At 37.6% G+C, this 18,488-nt stretch overlaps 1 protein-coding gene across 1 annotated transcript in view; it reads right to left on the minus strand.

The window, feature by feature from the left end:
• sppl3 (signal peptide peptidase 3) overlaps positions 1-18,488 on the minus strand; it is a 47,431-nt gene that overhangs the window by 15,881 nt on the left and 13,062 nt on the right. Inside the window, exons 2-3 of the mRNA XM_017697274.2 lie at positions 6,351-6,428; positions 707-798 (exon numbers count right to left, since the gene is read on the minus strand). Of these exons, the coding sequence (XP_017552763.1) occupies positions 707-798; positions 6,351-6,428 (170 nt within the window). The remainder of the gene's footprint in view (positions 1-706; positions 799-6,350; positions 6,429-18,488) is intronic.

Genomic DNA, 18,488 nt, shown 5'->3' on the forward strand with positions numbered 1-18,488 from the left:
CTGAAGATTTTTCACTTTAGAAACTACATTAAGTTGACATTTTTGGCTTATTTTTATTTCTACTATTATAATTGCTACTTTGTATTACATTTAAAATCATTATTAGTTTGTACTACTGCGTTAAGTATTTACTCTATTGCATGTATACTAAAAATTATGAAAAACAGAACCTATTTATTTTTGTAACTGGGGATTCTGCCCCATCTAGCAACCATGGTCAGGTTAAAGGGAAAGTCTTTCAAGAGATCAAATTGTAACCATCTAGTCAATAAACGGGAGGAGCGATGAAGGTTTATAAGCTGTGCAAACTGCTTTGAACCAGAGCTCACGCGTAACCTGGCCAAGTAAGCTTTAAATGTACAGCCCTGTCTGAATAGTTTCTTTTCAGCTCTAGACAGCTAGTCAATATTCTCATTTATACGTTGTAAACAGGAATAAATGTAACAGCATGATAGTAAAATCTGCAGATTTTTTTTTTGGTGGTGATTTTTTTCAGTTTTTAATCACATTATTGAATATTTATCGCAGCCCAAACCTTAACAACAATACTGTGAGAACAACTTATGAGGGTCTCAGTAGTTTTGTTGTAGATTGGAGAAAAATGATCAGACATTCTCACAACAATTTACAAAGACAGAAAAAAAAAAACCTCATCTTGTGGTCTGATTTCTGCAGTTTTTTTATGTGTACGTGTTGTTGAACTCACTGTTGTTGGAGTTGCTGTTGTTGAAGGAGCTGGTGGTGGTGGGATTGCCATCCTTGTCTTTGTCCTGGTTCTCACAGTCCATGTTTAACGATCTGGAGAGACAGAGACAGTTTAGCCCTTTCAGCTTACAGACCTGGCATCTTCTTGGCCTGCCACAATGACTCTCCACAAGAGGGTGCTATTTTCATACATCACTTTTATAAGCATCACTGAAAAAGAATAAACCCACACCAGCAGGAGTTTATAAATGTACTATGCGTTATCTAACTAAGCCTCTTACAACTCCCAGTTTACCTGTTTACCGTGGTCACTTTCCACACAGCTGAATAAGAGAATTCTGTTACTGGCACAGGCCTAATTAGTTAATTACAAATAATTAATTCTACAGATTTATATTATCTAAACCAGGGTTTTTCAATCTTATCTGTAATTGGCCAGCGTGTCTTTAGGTTTTCATTCCCAATAAAATGCGGCACACCTGATCAGTTGTTGAAGACCGATGTTAGGGTTAGAATGACTAAACAAGTGAAAGAAGGTGTCTGCCAACTTGTTTGGAATGAAAACCAGCAGCCACACCAGCTCTTTATGGATGAGATCAGGCACCCCTGGTCTAAACAAATACAAAGTAGAATAATAAAATTCTGATAAAGTTTCACAAATTTATTGCATGTAGAAATGCCTGAGGATAAAGGTCCACAATTATTCTGAAATTTCAGATTACAATGAAAACACTTCTGATGCAAGTAAAACTGATAATCTCTGATGTGAAGTGTTTTTTACAGCACTTTTAACAGAGATTGTTACTGTGCCATGCACCAGTTGCTCTACTTTATTACAATAAGTTATTTTAAACGAACACAAAACATTGCCACGGTTAAAGAAAACCAAAACACCCCCCCCCCACCCCCCCCACCCCCAGGGTGGGGTGGAAACCTAGGGTTCCACTGATAACCAATTTTCCTGGCATTTAAACAGCACTGATATTGGAGACAGGGATACCAATACTTGTAACAGATATCACAAAGCTATTTCTATTGTGCATGTGTGCTAGTAGACTGAACTTAACTGTTGCCGGAATGCGCTGACAAGTTAAAGTATTACTTAGGCTAAACTCATGGAAGGGACTTGACAGACTCATTAAGAGGGCCAGCTCAGTCCCGGGTAGCCCCATAGACCCAGTGCAAACGGTGGGAGACAGGAGGATGTTAGCCAGACTAGCATTCATGCTGAAGAACAGCTCCCACCCCATGCTTGAGACTCTGGCAGCACTGGGCAGCTCCTTCAGTGACAGGCTGTTTCACCCCAAGCGTGTGAAGCAGCGCTTTCGCAGGTCCTTCCTTCCTACTGCTGTCAGACTGCACAACCAGCACTGCTCCCAGTAAAAACCCCCTCCACCCCCTCCACTAGACCTCACAGACCTACAGAACATACTGTGATTTTACCACATTTTCCTGTGTGCAATATAATCAACACTCCATGTGCAATATATTTTAAAATCTCTACAGTGTAAATACTCCTGAGCTTTCTATTTATAATTGTTTATATTGTTAATTCCTCACCATCCCAAGTGTAAAAGTACCTCATATGCAATACTCGTGAATTTCAGTCAAAATATCCTTACAATGTAAATATCTTTATTTATTTATAATTCTTAATTTTGTTATTTTTTGTGAAGGTTCATTTATATTTCTCATTTTTTATGTTTAGTTTTAATATATATTGTCTACATAATAAGCAAAACTGTAACAAATCTGGTTAAGTAGTTAACAAAGTTAAATTAGTTGCTTGTTATTTCTCTTCTGTTACTTCTCTTTTTTCATTGCTGCTGTAACACAGAATTTCCCTGTTGTGGGACTAATAAAGGATTATCGTATCTTAAAACCTGTAATGCTAGTATTCTGTGGAAAGGCAGTAGTAGATAATTATGCCAAATTGGAATTCTTCCCAAGCCTCTGTTTTTACCAACATGTCAATAATCTCCTACCGTGTAGTCACATATAGTCTGACTTAATGTTAGTCCAGGTTGATATTGAGGGTGTAAACCACCAGTCTCTTGAGTTAATGATTACCTTTACTCTTGGTTTAGCCTTTAGCATATCAGCCTTTTATAGCTGGGCTTGTGTGTTCACTCACACTGCCTGCAATCAGTTGCATCATGCAACAGCGGGGACTTGGGGCCTTTTGCTTCAACTAAGCTGAGAAATCTGTGCCTCAACCACTGCTACGAACAATGTTTAGCACTGCCTTTGCAAGCCTGAGAAGCTGCAGTGTGCTTACATGTACAGACCACAGGTTTTTATATGGATCAGCTCAGTCTTTAACTATTTTGCAAAATAAAATATTTTAAAACAATTCATATATATGTGGCACTCAGTATCAGATGACACTCAAGGATCAGGTATCGCTATTTGAGAAGGGGAAAAAAGGTAAAAAAGTATTGGTGCATCTTTTTATATGTTACTTAAAAAAAAACAACAACAATTCAGAGTTGACTTTTCACACAGTCTAAGTTGGTAAAGAACTGTTTAAAGCTACTGGAGTCTGTTTTATTTTCTGAGTATGTAAATCTGATATGCTGACATTGCTGGTTTACATTTTTGGTTTCTTAAAATCAGTGACTGTTTTTCTTTTGGTCAGGCTCCATGTTTCAATGTGTTGTTTTGGTGAGTCATGTTTAACGGGTGCAGGTATGTGGTTTTCAATATGTTAGTTTGTGAATTAAGCTAGAACGCCACAGTTTAAATGCTCTTTGATTGTTTGGGTACACATTGAGCTCAGATTGACCTCAGCATGACTAGGTCTTCCAGTCTCAGAATGATCTGGAAGCTGGCCAGTTTAATTATGACTCACAGTCACTCACTTCTCTTCACTATTTGGGAAAATCTGAGATGTACTGAGGTTGGCCTGGGCAATACATCAACATCTAATTTCATACTGAAAATGGTTCAAAACACATATTACCAAGTTTCTGCATCAATAGCAAGTTACCATTCTGGAAAGGGTTAACATTTACAATACTGTGTAAGGTTCCCTTTAGGCTGCATGTTACACACTGCTACAGCATGTATGCCTTTTTTATTTTGTTATATACAAATTTGCAGACTCCTTGATGTGATACGGATTCATGCAGGCAAGGATTAGCCTGTATTTTTTAAAAATTATTTACGTTTGTTTGCTCATGTGGATGCCTTGTTGGAGTGGAAATTAAACTATCAGGATACTTCACACAAAGCTATTGTAATTTTTAATGATTCATGCTGTGCAATACAACACTGAAATATACACCAATTCTTACTTTTAGCTGCAAATAATACCTCAAAGGAACATTTTCTCTGTTTAATCTTCAAATCAGAGATGCGTTTTATCCAACAATTCAAGTGTAACCAACATACTAGTGGCTTAATTTACAAAAACAAGCACTGAAATTGAGTTTCCATCTGTTTCAGAGGAGCGCCCTCATTTGATTTGTGTATTTTTTCTGCAATAAAGCTGATGCAATATATTTTGATGGAAATATGTATGATTTACAAAACTGGGTTGTTTGCTGGTGAGCAAGCAAATTAACATTTGTGAAAGTGTTTTTAGTGAATTTAACTGCTATTTTTACTGTCTCAGTTGAACAGGACTGTTTGATATGAAGAAAGCTGCAGTTGTCTGTTTTATCTTGGCCCGGCTGTCTTTGTGGTGTGGTGTGAACCGTTTTCAGAGCAGGGGGTCTCACCCCTCCCCTTTTTCATTATTGTTCACTAGCAGCTCAACACAGAGTCACTACATTTCACACTCAGAGAGAAAACAATGTTCTAATTCATTTGATAACAGAAGTATGAAGAATAAATATTATATTTGACTATATGATTAAAAAGTAACTGAGTCATTTTACATTATACACAGTTAGAAATAAAGTTTCTGTGCAGATCCAAACAATGTATATGTTCCCTCAAAAAGGTACAACAGTGGTTTAAAAGGTCCAATTGTTAACCTTCAAGAAGCTTTTTCAAGGTGAAAAGTACATATTTGTACTTTTTCCAAAATGTAATGTTTTAAAACAAAACAATAAAATAAAAAGATGGGGTGTATGGAGTCAATACAAGTTAAAAACAACATCAGTGGATTATGGTTCAATTATATTCACTGATTAAAAAGGTACAGAGTTGTTCCATTGAGATTACCACCCCAGTGACGAGGGGTACAGTCCTAATGATTTTGTACCCTTTTTTTGTTGTTTTGGAGTGTACACCAGTGGACCGGCCACTAGGGAGCCTGCAAAAAGAGGTTAAGTTCTCAGCATTTGCATATGACAAGCAGAACTGTATCAGACAGACACTCCCATTGTAAATTCAAAAGGTTGAAAACTTGCATTCAACTACTCACATTTTTATGTCAAACTCATGTTTTGGAAATTACTAGTCAAACAAGATTGTTTTTTTACATGGAGCAATTTATTATTGATTTTTGCCTTTGAATGTTTTACAAATTAGTGCTCAGGACTTTATGATGTATACAAAACGCTAGATTAGATTATACTGCTAAATACTGTGACTGTGGTATGTCTTTTAAGATACTAAAAACAAAGGAGAATTGTTAATGAAGAACAGGTAAAGACTAACATTAATTTGAACACAATTATTTATGTTTATAGAACTGTGAATGCCTTGTAGAGGTGCCAATCACTTAAGATGATGTCAACATATGAGTAACACAGTAAACAAAATATTTACAAATTGGTTGTCTCATTTGCATATCGTAGCCAGTATTGCATGAGCAGGTAATTACTTCTTAAAAAACATATCATCTCAGTCTTGCAACAAAGGTTTTCCCCAAAGTGAAGTGGCAAGAGGAAGTGTACAGGGTTTGGATCTGAGAGATAGTTTCTGTCTGCTGTGTTTAACCTCTTGTGTGCAGCCAGAACTGCCCAGTTGTTTGTGCGCTCACACAAAGTGAGCCACATTAAACCAAAATCTCACAGTATAATCATAATACGGAAGACAAAGACACAGGTATTCACACTTCTGTGTCAATAACTGCTGCTGGTGTTGACAGTTGTTTCACATGACAACTGAAGAAATGATTTTGCCTGTTCTAATCCACTTGATTCAGTTCAAAAAGGACTTGATAATGAGCAATGTGTTAGAGTGGGTAAGACACTAGAGCCAGATGAAAACAGATGAGATCAAAAAAATCTGGCAAGTGACTGTGGAGAAGGGGGTTGTGGTCGAGCATCGAATGCAGGACAGATAAGCCGCTCGGGCTGAACCAGCAGCTGAAGATATTCACCTGTGCCTTGTTTCTGCCAGCCTACTTGGTCATCTCTTCCCTCAGTAGGTGGCAGAGCCCAGAGAGAGAAGGAGACCTGAGCTGAACTAAAGAAAACTGAAAAGTCCCAGCGAGCGTCTTGTCTTAATCTGTGGGCTGAAAAGTCGAGTGGTTTTTGTGTTGTGTACAAATTATTAAAATAAAAAAAATGTTTAAAAAAGCTCTCCGTCTCCACACCTGCCCCGGCGTCCTCCCTCCACCCATTCTTAAAGTTGCTACAGTGACCAATAGTTAAGAGAGTGAATGGTTTAATCAATATAAAACTGTTTTTGTTTCAGTTATGTGCATTTCAACAACTCATGTGAAGAGAGCATAGGCACTAAAAACTCACCTGAAGCTGCCATAGACAATAAGTAGGATGGAGATGAGGAAGGTAGACACCTGGCTGGAGTCAACAAGGGAGTATGCCCTGGAAATGAGGAGGAGGGGGAAAGAAAATATCAGAGAGAAGAACATAATGACATTTTAGCTGTTTGGAGAACATTTGTATGTCTCACACATATAGCATATTGCAATCTGGGGAAACTCCCAGATGTGACAGTGGAAAAATGTACTGTACTGTAACAGTCTATTATTTTAACATTGAAAGTGAATAAAGCATTGTGTACATACTTCACATTATTCAGAAATCTGTTTAAAATTAAATGGGTCCTCTCAAATTCTCTCTCCTGATAGGTAAAAAAAAACAGGAAGAGGAGATAAATGATTCAGAGAAACAAATAGAGTCTGATCCATAATCGTAAAACTAAGTCCCCGATACGGCAGGTGGCTCTGTTATGGACAACAAGTGATACATGATACAAGTAAGGTGTCCCAAAAAAGCCAGTGAAGGTATTTTGAAATATTCATCCAGGAAACACACTAGAGAAAACAATAATAAACAGGAGAAAACAAACATTTAAACATTTCTAAGAAAGCACAGTCATATCACTTATTTTTTTTTCCCCATTAACATACATATGTGAAGTTTGTGCCCTTATTAGGGATGCAACATATGCTAACTGTTGACCAATGCCAACATCTCTGACGATACTGGGACATAAACCTTTATAAAACATAGTAATTGGGACTGCACCTATCTGGATTGGCATTAGAAAGATATACCATTTATTCATGCAGATATTTAGTTCAGAAGCCCAGTGAGACCTAAACATTCAGCTACTTTGCAGTTAAATAAACATCAATCAAATTAAAACAACTGCATCATGTGACAATTTGTTTTAGTAAATATCTGCAGGTCTTGATCCTTTTGCAACCTTTCATCACTATGTAGATTTGGGGGATTTGGAGACCAATCTGGTGGAAAATGTTATTGCACACAATGTTCAAACGAATGATTTATAATCATTCCTGAGTGGATAAACTGAAGATTGCAAGCCCGTTGAAAGAATTCAAAGAGTGAATCAATTATCTACTACTGTCATCATATCTTCATTAGTATATTGTTATTTTTGGGACTATTTAAGACCTAAATATTGAGGCAGACCTTCTTTTTGAGCCTCTAAAACCACTAAAAGTGCCATCTTAAAAAATCCCAACAAATCCATGGGCCAGCTGTATTTTTCTTTATATTTTACCTAATATTTTGCCATGATGCCACTTGCTTATTGTTCATTCAAAATATACCAGAACTGCAACAGCAAAATAGGCAGTGAATACCTGCACTACACAAAAATGATTTTAAATTTAGTTTTATATAAAACAGTACATTACATTAGCTTGTATAGTCCAGGCATCTTTTCCCTTTGTGTAACCGCTGACCAATAGACTGTTGACAGAAAGCGGGTCAGAGCGCACATTATATGGCAGTGCATGCTAGGGACTGTAGTGCAGCTCAGGATGATAACAGATATAATAACAAATATATTTGCAGGCTGAATAGGGGTGTCTCACAGGCCTGCAGGAGTTAAGTTTGACACATGGGCCTTAAGACCAATACGAACAAGATCTGCAGCATTTCCCCCTCATTACACTAAACTTGGTTTAACCCAGATTTCTGCAAAGCTGTCTTGCGATGCCTGTTGTAAAAAGTGCTACACAAATAAACCTGAACTGAATACAAACACCAGCCCATAAACAGTCCAACTTCAACCTGCAGCCCTCACTTCCAGCGTTCATTACAACCGCTTCTTTGCCCTGGCAAACCACAAAATATTTTTAGCCAGACAAGGCACACTTCATATCAGTCATGTTTCAGATCACCCGCATTAACAGGCAGGCACTAAACACTCTTTTAAAAGAAAAGAAAAGAAAAGAAAAAAAAACTCCCAAAAACCCACTGTCCACTCTAACAAAACAGTGCAACAAGTGACTGAAAACTAAAAACATTCCGCACACAGTACAGACTTTCCTTTTGATTGACGACTCTGAATGCAATTCAAATTCTGTTGAAAAGCATATCCGGCTGGCTGGTCTCATAGCTGCAAAAAAAAATGTTAGCCTTGCGTTGGCAACCTCTCTCTTCTCTGTGCTGGCGGCAAGGGATCCTCACCTTTGTGGGTATTATTAATATGGAACTTTCAACTGCAAGGTTTTGTATTACTTGTCATAGAGTTTATTTATTTATTTATTTTTTCACTATTTTCTTCTTTGATCAGCAGTGGGTTTATGGGTGCTTCATTTTGTTTACTGTATTTTGTATTACATTGGTGCACCATCTCAAAAATAAAAAGATTTGATCGAAAAAAAAGAAGACGTAGGCTACCATGAATACAGAGCGCATCTAAACGAGCAATATGGAACCGTTTTGTTCATTAAGTAGAATTATCTTCATAGCTATTTGCCATCTTTCTATTGCTGTGTTGTCTGTAGCTCAGTGATCCTATCAGGATGAGCAATGGCCCAACTAATGAGGGCTGAAATCTTGCAATGCAATCTGGGAAAGCAAACGCAATTCTGGGAGCACAGTATTCAGAGCCCGTTTTCAGCCAAATTTTGTATTAGGCATTTCAGAATGTTGAAAGTAACCTTCAAAAAGTTATACATCATGATCGGACTGTCTGTAGGGCCATATGGCTTGATACATCTGTGTTTTTGGAAAAAGGTTTTTCCCCATTTCGGCTTTAGGGATTGCAACTTTTCCATCTCATCCTAGTGTAAAAAGTTATTTTCATTTTAGTATTTTCAAAATTCACTTTGTTTTTGCACATCAAAAAAAAACAAATAAAAAAAAACAAACACAAACACGAAAAAATTCTGGAGGCAAAACCAACTACTGTTTCTGAGAGAGAGAAAAAAAAAAATCAGATTTTGAAGCACGACCATTTCCGAACCTCTATTTATCCCTTAAAATGAAAATAAAGGCAAATGTGTTGGGTTCTCTGATGTCACAAAATCAGTGAACTCAAAGTGGGCTGCATTTCCAGGTTAGTTTCCATATACAGATTTTATGGATTTGAGTGAACGGTATATTCTGAAACTTTAACAACATTTACATAATACACCAATGTCTTTTACATTTAAAATTAATAATTAAATTAAAATTGTCACACATCAGAAAAGAGTACAATTTTATATACTCAATAAATAAGTAATTAAATAAAACTTCAGAAACATTCAGTTATTCAAGTCACTGTGCAGTAAAAAATCATCATATACAATAATATTTAAACTGTCAAGTCACAAACAAAATAACTAGCAGATTTCTATTTTAGGAGGAATGTAAATGTATGACTAATAAACTACAAGATCAACGTGTTGGTACTGTTGTCTACATTTCAGGTAGGCTGATTAATCTGTTAATGCAAGTGGTATCACCACATTCATTACATGCAAATGAGCAAACAGTTTGCATGGAAAGAAAGAACAGAATGAGGTTTGTGCGCACTGAGCGTTATGTCCATTCATACGCACAGTGCCCATCACTTCAAGAAGCATGGCGTCCTCATGCTATTGTCAGCCACACCAGGCAGGAGAAAAGTAGCTTTAATTAAGCCTATAGCTCAGTCTCTCTGTGAATGTATGATATTATGGGATTAAAAAGAAAAAATATATACACAACCATACAAACTCCTGCATGGCCACCGTCAGACAGACTTTCAGCAAGTCCTGGCCTGCACGCTTCACAGTAAAGAACTGATGAACAGAAGACGGTGAAACGACGTTTGCAGAAAGCAAAACAGTGTTTACATATGCTTTAACCTTCAGCTCAGACGAGAGGGGCTGACCCGAGTACCTGACCTCCAGCCTGTGTTCAAACACACCGTCTACAGCCCAGGGTGTGGAATGTGTGCTGCGACTGTGAGGGTCATACCCTCCCAACCTCTCCAAAAATACACCCACCTACCAGAGAAACGCTACTGCCAAACAGTTGCTGCAGACCAGTTTGAGGACACACTATCATTACTGTCTTTATAGGAGCCAGAGCGAAAGGACAGAATTTGACAGTAGGGGTGAAAAAACGCTTAATAACTGCACTTTGGTAGTGGATTTACGTTTTTTTTTTTGAAGATCTACACTTTACCCAAGTTCTATAATTAAGATGGCTTGAAGCAATATGACAAACACAAGACTGCAATAGTTCAAGATGTTTCCACAATATGCAATAAATCACAATGATTTTTTTCAGACATCTGACCAGTTGGAAGAGTATAAAAAGAAGCACTGGTGCTACATTTATTTAAAGACAAAAACAAACAAACAAAAAACTATCAAAACCTTTTATTCAGTATTTGGCATATTGCTGCACTAAATCCAGTTGGTCAGTCCTAGAAGTACTGACAATTTACACTATATGTTCAAAAAAAGTGCACTTGGTGGTTTACAGGAGAAGGGGAAAAAAAAAACAAAAAAAAAAACAAACAACACACTTTACTTTTAATGTAAGTCAATGGAACCAGATTCCCTACAATAAAGTCAACAAACGTTTGCAGAGCTCAGTGCGATTTCTCCTTCCAATGAAATGGAAAAGTGCTGTTGGAAAGTCACATGTTGCTTTCTTTTCTCTCTAAATGCTTGACAAGTAAATTCCCAAAGGCACCAGGTCAACTGTGAACTCTCCTCACAGTTACAGCCAGAGCTCACCGACCAAATACACATACGCACAAATAAACAAACAGAAGCATTTGCTTGGGGTAACTGACCGTTTGGAAAATAATGATCAACAAAGCCAATCATCGCTTAGCAACCATTTCAGAACACATTGTAAAGCGGAAAAACTCAAACTAAACTCCTCAACAAGAACAAACCTGCAGTGACAAATCAGTGGCAATAAATTAATCAGAATCATTAAGAGATATGGAAAGGTGATGCTGGAGATCAAACTCACAGCTCAAAGTCAAAACTATTAACAGGCAGGTAGGCTAGGCTAGGTTGGCAAACACTTAAGATGTCTAACAATAAGTAGCGTTAGCCAAGTTAGCTTTTCTTATATGTATACACATACACACACGCATATATATTAATTAATTAGGACTGTCAAAATAAAAAAAAATTTTAATCAAGATTAATTTCACATTAATTTCAGAATTCCATATAGTTAATCGCGATTAATCACATTTTTAAAAACTCTAAGTGTTAGAGAAAACAAGGATTTTAAGTGAAATGTTACAATTCAAATGGTGAACACATTTTATGCTAAATGTACTTATGTCCAAAACTGCTGGGACAAAAGAAAACTGTAAGGGAATTTTATTCACTTACAAACCAGGCAGTAATACTGAACCTACAAAACACAACATTGGATTTTAATAGATTAGGGAGCTGAATAAAACTAATTGTGCTGAAGTTGTATTCACTCACAGCCTATAGGACTTCATAGTACTGCTCAAACAAAAATAAATTACACAAAGTTGGACTTCATTAAAGACATGTAGTGTCATAACAGTGCTATAGCACTGTAAACAACATGTGAACATTTACATGCAGCCTAATAATCTGTTAATAGCTCAATCGGAATAGAATACGTCCATGTAAACACCTTAATCGGAATAGTCTAGTCCGATTAAGGCCATTCGGAATACAATTTCTATCTGATTGAACAAGGTGGGTAAACCTCTAAATACAACCCCAATTCCAATGAAGTTGGGACGTTGTGTGAAACTCCTTTTCAACCTATATTCAATTGAAAACACTACAAAGACAAGATATTTAATGTTCAAACGGATAAACTTTGTTTTTTTTGTAAATATTCACTTATTTTTGAATTTGATGCCTGCAACACGTTCCAAAGAAGTTGGGACAGAAGTTGTTTACCACTGTGTTACATCACCTTTCCTTTTAACAACACTCAATAAGCGTTTGGGAATTGAGGACACTAATTACTGAATCTCTGTAGGTGGAATTCTTTCCCATTCTTGCTTGATGTACAACTTCAGTTCCTCAACAGTCCGGGGTCTCCGTTGTCGTATTTTGCGCTTTTCACATTTTCAATGGGAGACAGGCCAGTCTAGTACCCACACTCTTTTACTATGAAGCCACGCTGTTGTAACACGTGCAGAATGTGGCTTGACATTGTCTTGCTGAAATAAGCAGGACGTCCCTGAAAAAGACGTTGCTTGGATGGCAGCATATGTTGCTCCAACCGTATGTACCTTTCAGCATTAATGGTGCATTCACAGATATGAAAGTTACCCATGCCATGGGCACTAACACACCCCCACACCATCAGAGATGCTGGCTTTTGAACTTTGCGCTGATGACAATCCGGACAGTCCTTTTGCTCTTTGGCCCGGAGGACACGACGTCCATGATTTCCAAAACCAATTTGAAACGTGGACTCGTCAGTCCACAGGACACTTTTCCACTTTGCGTCAGTCCATCTCAGATGAGCTTGGGCCCAGAGAAGCTGGCAGTGTTTCTGGGTGTTATTGATATATGGCTTTCGCTTTGCATGGCAGAGTTTTAACTTGCACTTGTAGATGGAGCGACGAACTGTGTTCACTGACAATGGTTTGCTGAAGTGTTCCTGAGCCCATGTGGTAATATCCATTAATTATGTCGGTTTTTAATGCAGTGCGACCTGAGGGATCGAAGGTCACGGGCATTCAATGTTGGTTTTCTGTCTTGCCGCTTACTTGCAGAAATTTCTCCACATGCTCTGAATCTTTTGATGATATTACGGACTGTAGATGATGAAATCCCTAAATTCCTTGCAATTGCACATTGAGAAACGCTCTTAAACTGTTGGACTATTTGCTTACGCAGTTGCTCACAAAGTGGTGAACCTCGCCCCATCCTTGCTTGTGAACGACTGAGCCTTTCAGAGACGTTCAGAGGTTTTTTCAGAGGGTTTTTTTTGAGCATTCTTCAACTCTCAGTCTTTTGTTGCCCCTGTCCCAACTTCTTTGGAACGTGTTGCAGGCATCAAATTCAAGTATTTTAGGTTGAAATGTATTCAAGTGAATATAGGTTGAAAAGGATTTGCAAATCATCGTATTCTGTTTTTATTTATGTTTTACACAACGTCCAAATTTCATCGGAATTGGGGTTGTGTGTATATTATTATTTATTTAACATACATTATATATATATATATATATATATATATATATATATATATATATATATATATATATATATATATATATATATATATATGTGTGTGTGTGTGTATGTATGTATGTATGTATGTATGTATGTGTGTGTGTGTGTTACATTACACACATGGAAACACACATTTTCCCCCACCACTTTTTTCTTTGATTTTGTCCTTTTTAAGCTGCCTTCTGGATCCTCTCAGCATTATCACCTGAAGATAAATAACTAGGACATGAAGGCAATTTGGACAGGAAAATTGCGTAAATTAAAGATGGTTTGGCTTTTGCACAGTACAGAATGTACAAATAAAATAATGGCTAGCACCATAGGAGTTTTGGTGTTTGTGGCAGAATGTGCGGCAGTTTGTGGTCGGTGCTCCGGCCTTTTGGCTACACCCGCTCATTAATAAATGACTGCTGCCGTCCACTGGGAGTTTTCATTCTGAAACTGGACACTGACGTACGTTTCTCAGAAACCAGCATCTGATCTTGCTGCTACGTCTGGTTTAGCCATTGTGTTAGCCCGTGTGCTTACAGCTCCCTTTCTAGCTCCCTGAATTTGGTCACATACGTGAAAACACCAAGGCCTTGTGCAGACTCCGCTAGAACTTCTGTAAACAAGAACGACTAAAGTCAAGTGTGTATGGGCCCATTGTACACACTTTCAATGATGCACTTTAAGAACTGGAGCCTTAGTAGCCATTCCAATGGTAATTTGAGTTTGTGGGCAATTCCAGGACACTGGACGTACAGTTCTGCTTTTAAACTAATAACCCAAAACGACAATAGGGGCTTATTGTCAAGAGGCTGGACTGGGGTTGGCTAGGCGGACATTTGGCTTCTTAATCATAAAATTTTGGACACAGGCTAAAAGAGGCTTTGCAATGCACTTGAAACTGGAGACTTGAACTTCAGGCTCTCCTATTTCAATGTACAAAAAGGAAGGAAGGACAAAGACCACCAGGAAAGATTATTCTTTAAAATGTCAAAAAATTCACACTGTAAAGTTGCAGTCCCAAGCAGGGGATTCTAATGTCCAATTCCAGTATGTAGAGTCATTTACGAATAGCCGCAGCCTAAACTGCATTCAAATAGATTGTTGCCAACATAGTCAGTCAATCTGAACACTGTGCACAAACTTCTGTATAAATAATGAGCTTGCAGAAATCTGCAAGAACAAACTAAAGATGACTAAAAACAGAGAGCTCTGTAGACACCATGGCTGTTGTAAGAAAAACGTTTTTGTGAGAAAACCTATTGCAATGTGTACAATGCACTGATGATGCAATATGGATGCAGATACAAGTTGATCAACTGATCACTCAGTCATCTTGACCATGTAAAGAAAAAACGTCTGCTGCACAGAGATCGAGAAGGGAAAAGAAGGCAAGAGAGAACAAGATAGAGCAGGATAAACATGTGCAGTGTTGTGTCACAAATTTGGACAATCTTAAAAGCCAAAAAAGATAAAACAATATCATCAAGGTCACAAGACACCAATGCAGCTTCAGCATTGATCCATCATTGTGTCCACACCACTCCCGAACGCAGGGAGCACATGTAGCTCAGCTGATGCTTTTTCTAGCCCATAAGCAGCCTAAAGCATGCTGGATAGAATTAAATCTGTAGTGTGGGAATGAACAGAAAACAAAATAATCCAGTGCTTTGCCAAAAATGCAGGTATAAGACTTACAAAAATGTTGAGACATGTCTACCTGACCCTCATCAACAAATGTCTAAGACTTTGATCCCAGTTTCAGCCCTGATTCTCAGGCAGGCAGAGTCTGTGCTGGTTGGCACTAGTCAGGCAGTTTAATATCGTTTTTCGACACTGCTCAGGATGTAATCCAGTAGTGTCTACTAACAAACGACTGGATCTCTCTAACTGCAAATGAAAAGTGAGAGCACAAAAGTAAAAACACAGCAAGTAAATAAAGAAAAATGCTGAACCGACACACATGAACAGCGAAGCTATTTAATAAACCGTGTGCGTCCACACAGCCCTGAAAACATCCGATCAGATTGACATTGGGCAAAACATCTGATTTGTTCTACTTCAGCCTAGTGATGTGAACATAGCTTTAGTGATCTATAACCCTACAGAGATAAATGTTATATTTCTCTGCAATGCTTATTCAGGTAGACATAAGGAATTTTTAAAGGAACAAGGAGAAGAGCACCCCTCCTGCTGATCTGAAGGAGCACCAACCACTTGAAAATACAAGCTATGTAAAATGAATTAACCAAAAGCAGCACTATTTGTCTTTGGTACCAACCAGCCGGGAACTGTTACCAATTTAGTATTGGTTTTTGATCCTTGTCCATAGTAGATACAGTCCCCATTTATACATTTTTGTACTGTATCTGCAGATACTAACATAAAAAAAAGAATGATAAATAGCACTGGCCCACAATTCTCATATCAATGCATCTCTCCAAATAACCCCATTCAAGTCAACAAAAGAGACTATGGTGGTAAAACTATATTACCATGACAGCTGAAGACATTCAAGATGCACAGTAAGAATCTGAAGTTGGAAGAAGCACCACTATTCAATCAAAAATGCAACTCTCTCAATCCAATCAAACGAATTAAGCTCTCTTTACATGGTGGGAAATTAGCACCCACTGAATTTACTCAACCTACCAGCCATCGGTGGTGGAGAAATTAAAAACAGCATATCCAAATGACGCTAATGTCACACCAAGGTTCACAACTAGCGACCAATGGTTAAAAAGAATCACCTCAGGTCAAGCAGCCTTGGCCAATGGTTCGCAAACCTCCAGGGGTACGTCGAATGGCACTGGTGGTACATTCATTTAATTTAATTGGCTGGCCGCATAGTTTCACAAGTATTTCCATGAGAGACACAAACAGCTTCCAGCACAGGGGAAACTCAAGCTGGAATAGTTTAGCATTTTACTTTTTTTTTTTTTTTTTTTTTTTTTTTAAACTGTAACAGGGTATATTAGAGAAGCAGGTGTTCCACTTAGGACCCTTACGAACGCTGTGCATTTAGGAGAAACTAACAGAGTACATTCAGTTTATAGTGCGCTGCTCTGTGCATGAATAGAGTGAGCAAGTTCACTAACTAAGTGAAGGGATGTATGATGTTTGTTAGTCATGTTCCTGAGTTAGTTTCAGTTTCACAGATGCTGCTCTGATCAGCCCAAGCTGTTAGCATTTTCATTACATGCTTACAACTGCTTTATGCTCTATGTTTGTGGCTGTTAAATACTGCGTGGATGATGTTACTGTTAAATATACACCATCAGTGGCTCATTTAGTTCTCTTATTAACATTAAGTAACTAATAGTGTCATTGCTGGGGCTAAAAACCTAGAATTTGGAAGCCATAAAGGACCACCTTCATGCCATTTACAGGTAAGGAATATGGTACAGGGAAAAAACAGAATTTGGAGAGGAAGAGGAAAACTCAGGAAAACAGTAACTTCAGAATCTGATTCTAATGAGCGGTGGAGACATTAAACTGGGATTGGGGATGAATGATTTCAGTTTTGTTTAATCTGCTCAACTCATCAAATCGCTGCTGTTGGAACAAAACCATTTTTGTCTTTTTTTTCCCTCCATCATTTGAGAATGCCTGTTGCTCTTTACATCGCATGTAAACTTCACAATGAATGCAAGTATGCTTCCTTTGACTTACATTAAAGGTATGCTTTTTTTCCCTCTTCTGTAAATGTATTGTTCCAGACATACGAGGTTCTGTTCCGACAGCAGCGAAATGCAATTTGCATTTGTATGGTTTATGTGCGTGTTTTATATGTGCACATAAGAGAGTGAGAGAGCGAGATGGAGTCAGTAGTTTCTTTGAGTTTATATATATATACACACCTTATAAAATAAAATAGCCCATTTACCTAAATGACCATGCTTATTTTTCACATGCAGTTACACACTGCTGCTGAAACAAGAAAGTGGCTGGTCAAAAAAATAATAATAAAAAAAAAGTGTCTGATAGACTTTGACCAATATATTTTGCCAACATGTCTCTTTATAATAAAACATGCAGTTGATCAGTGTTTAAGTTTATGATAAATTCAGAAAAGCACATTATGCCATCTTAACAGCAATTCAATTGTCATTGTCCCCAAGCTAATATCACCTGTACATGTGTAACAGGGTATGTTATAAAGCCGGAGTTGAATGGTCTGGAATTAAAACAATGTCCTTTGTTGAATTCTATCAAGTGTTTTCAGAGGAGCCATCATTTCAACAGTCACTTACAATGCCAATTCTATTAAAAGGTAAACTACAGATATAGGCAGAGGCTTATGTCTGTGTAACAGATGCCATTTATTCCACCGCTTAGCTTTGGATGTTGTGGCAGCTTCAATCATGTCACAATGCTGTAAGCAGCTGTTGTACTAAGAGAATCTCAGTCATGTTTGTGTCCTTGATGTGCCCAGTGAAGCTCCTAATATACACAGCGGAAGCACTCCCACTTCTATAGATTAGAAAAACATACTCTGAATATGTATCAAAGACTCTTTATTTGAACAGTTTAAAAAGGAATGGCAAAATGAAACCTATTAAACAGATTCTGGTGTCAACAATTTGGGGAAAATATCCAATTATGTTTTTTCTTACCAATATTGCAATTTGAATGCAATTATTTTCTACAAATTAAGCTCAAAGACGTTGCTTTTGATAAGATCACCAGCATAAAACAGTTTTAAAAACATTTACTGCCACTGGTCACACTAGTGCTGGGTAGTGTATTGTCTATTCTGGTATTTGGTGTGACGCAAATTATACTGATTTTTATTTTTAGTGGTTTTAACGGACAACAAAAAGAACAGATCAACGCACATAATAAATTTCATTTTTGGATATGTGCTTCTTCTCAGGTGAATATTTCAAAGTAGGCTCAGTATTTTTATGTTTTTATATACAACCCCAATTCCAGTGAAGTTGGGACGTTGTGTAAAACATAAGTAAAAACAGAATACGATGATGTGCAAATCCTTTTC

Source organism: Pygocentrus nattereri, chromosome 18 (assembly GCF_015220715.1).
Source record: "Pygocentrus nattereri isolate fPygNat1 chromosome 18, fPygNat1.pri, whole genome shotgun sequence".
In the NCBI taxonomy this organism is placed as follows: domain Eukaryota; kingdom Metazoa; phylum Chordata; class Actinopteri; order Characiformes; family Serrasalmidae; genus Pygocentrus; species Pygocentrus nattereri.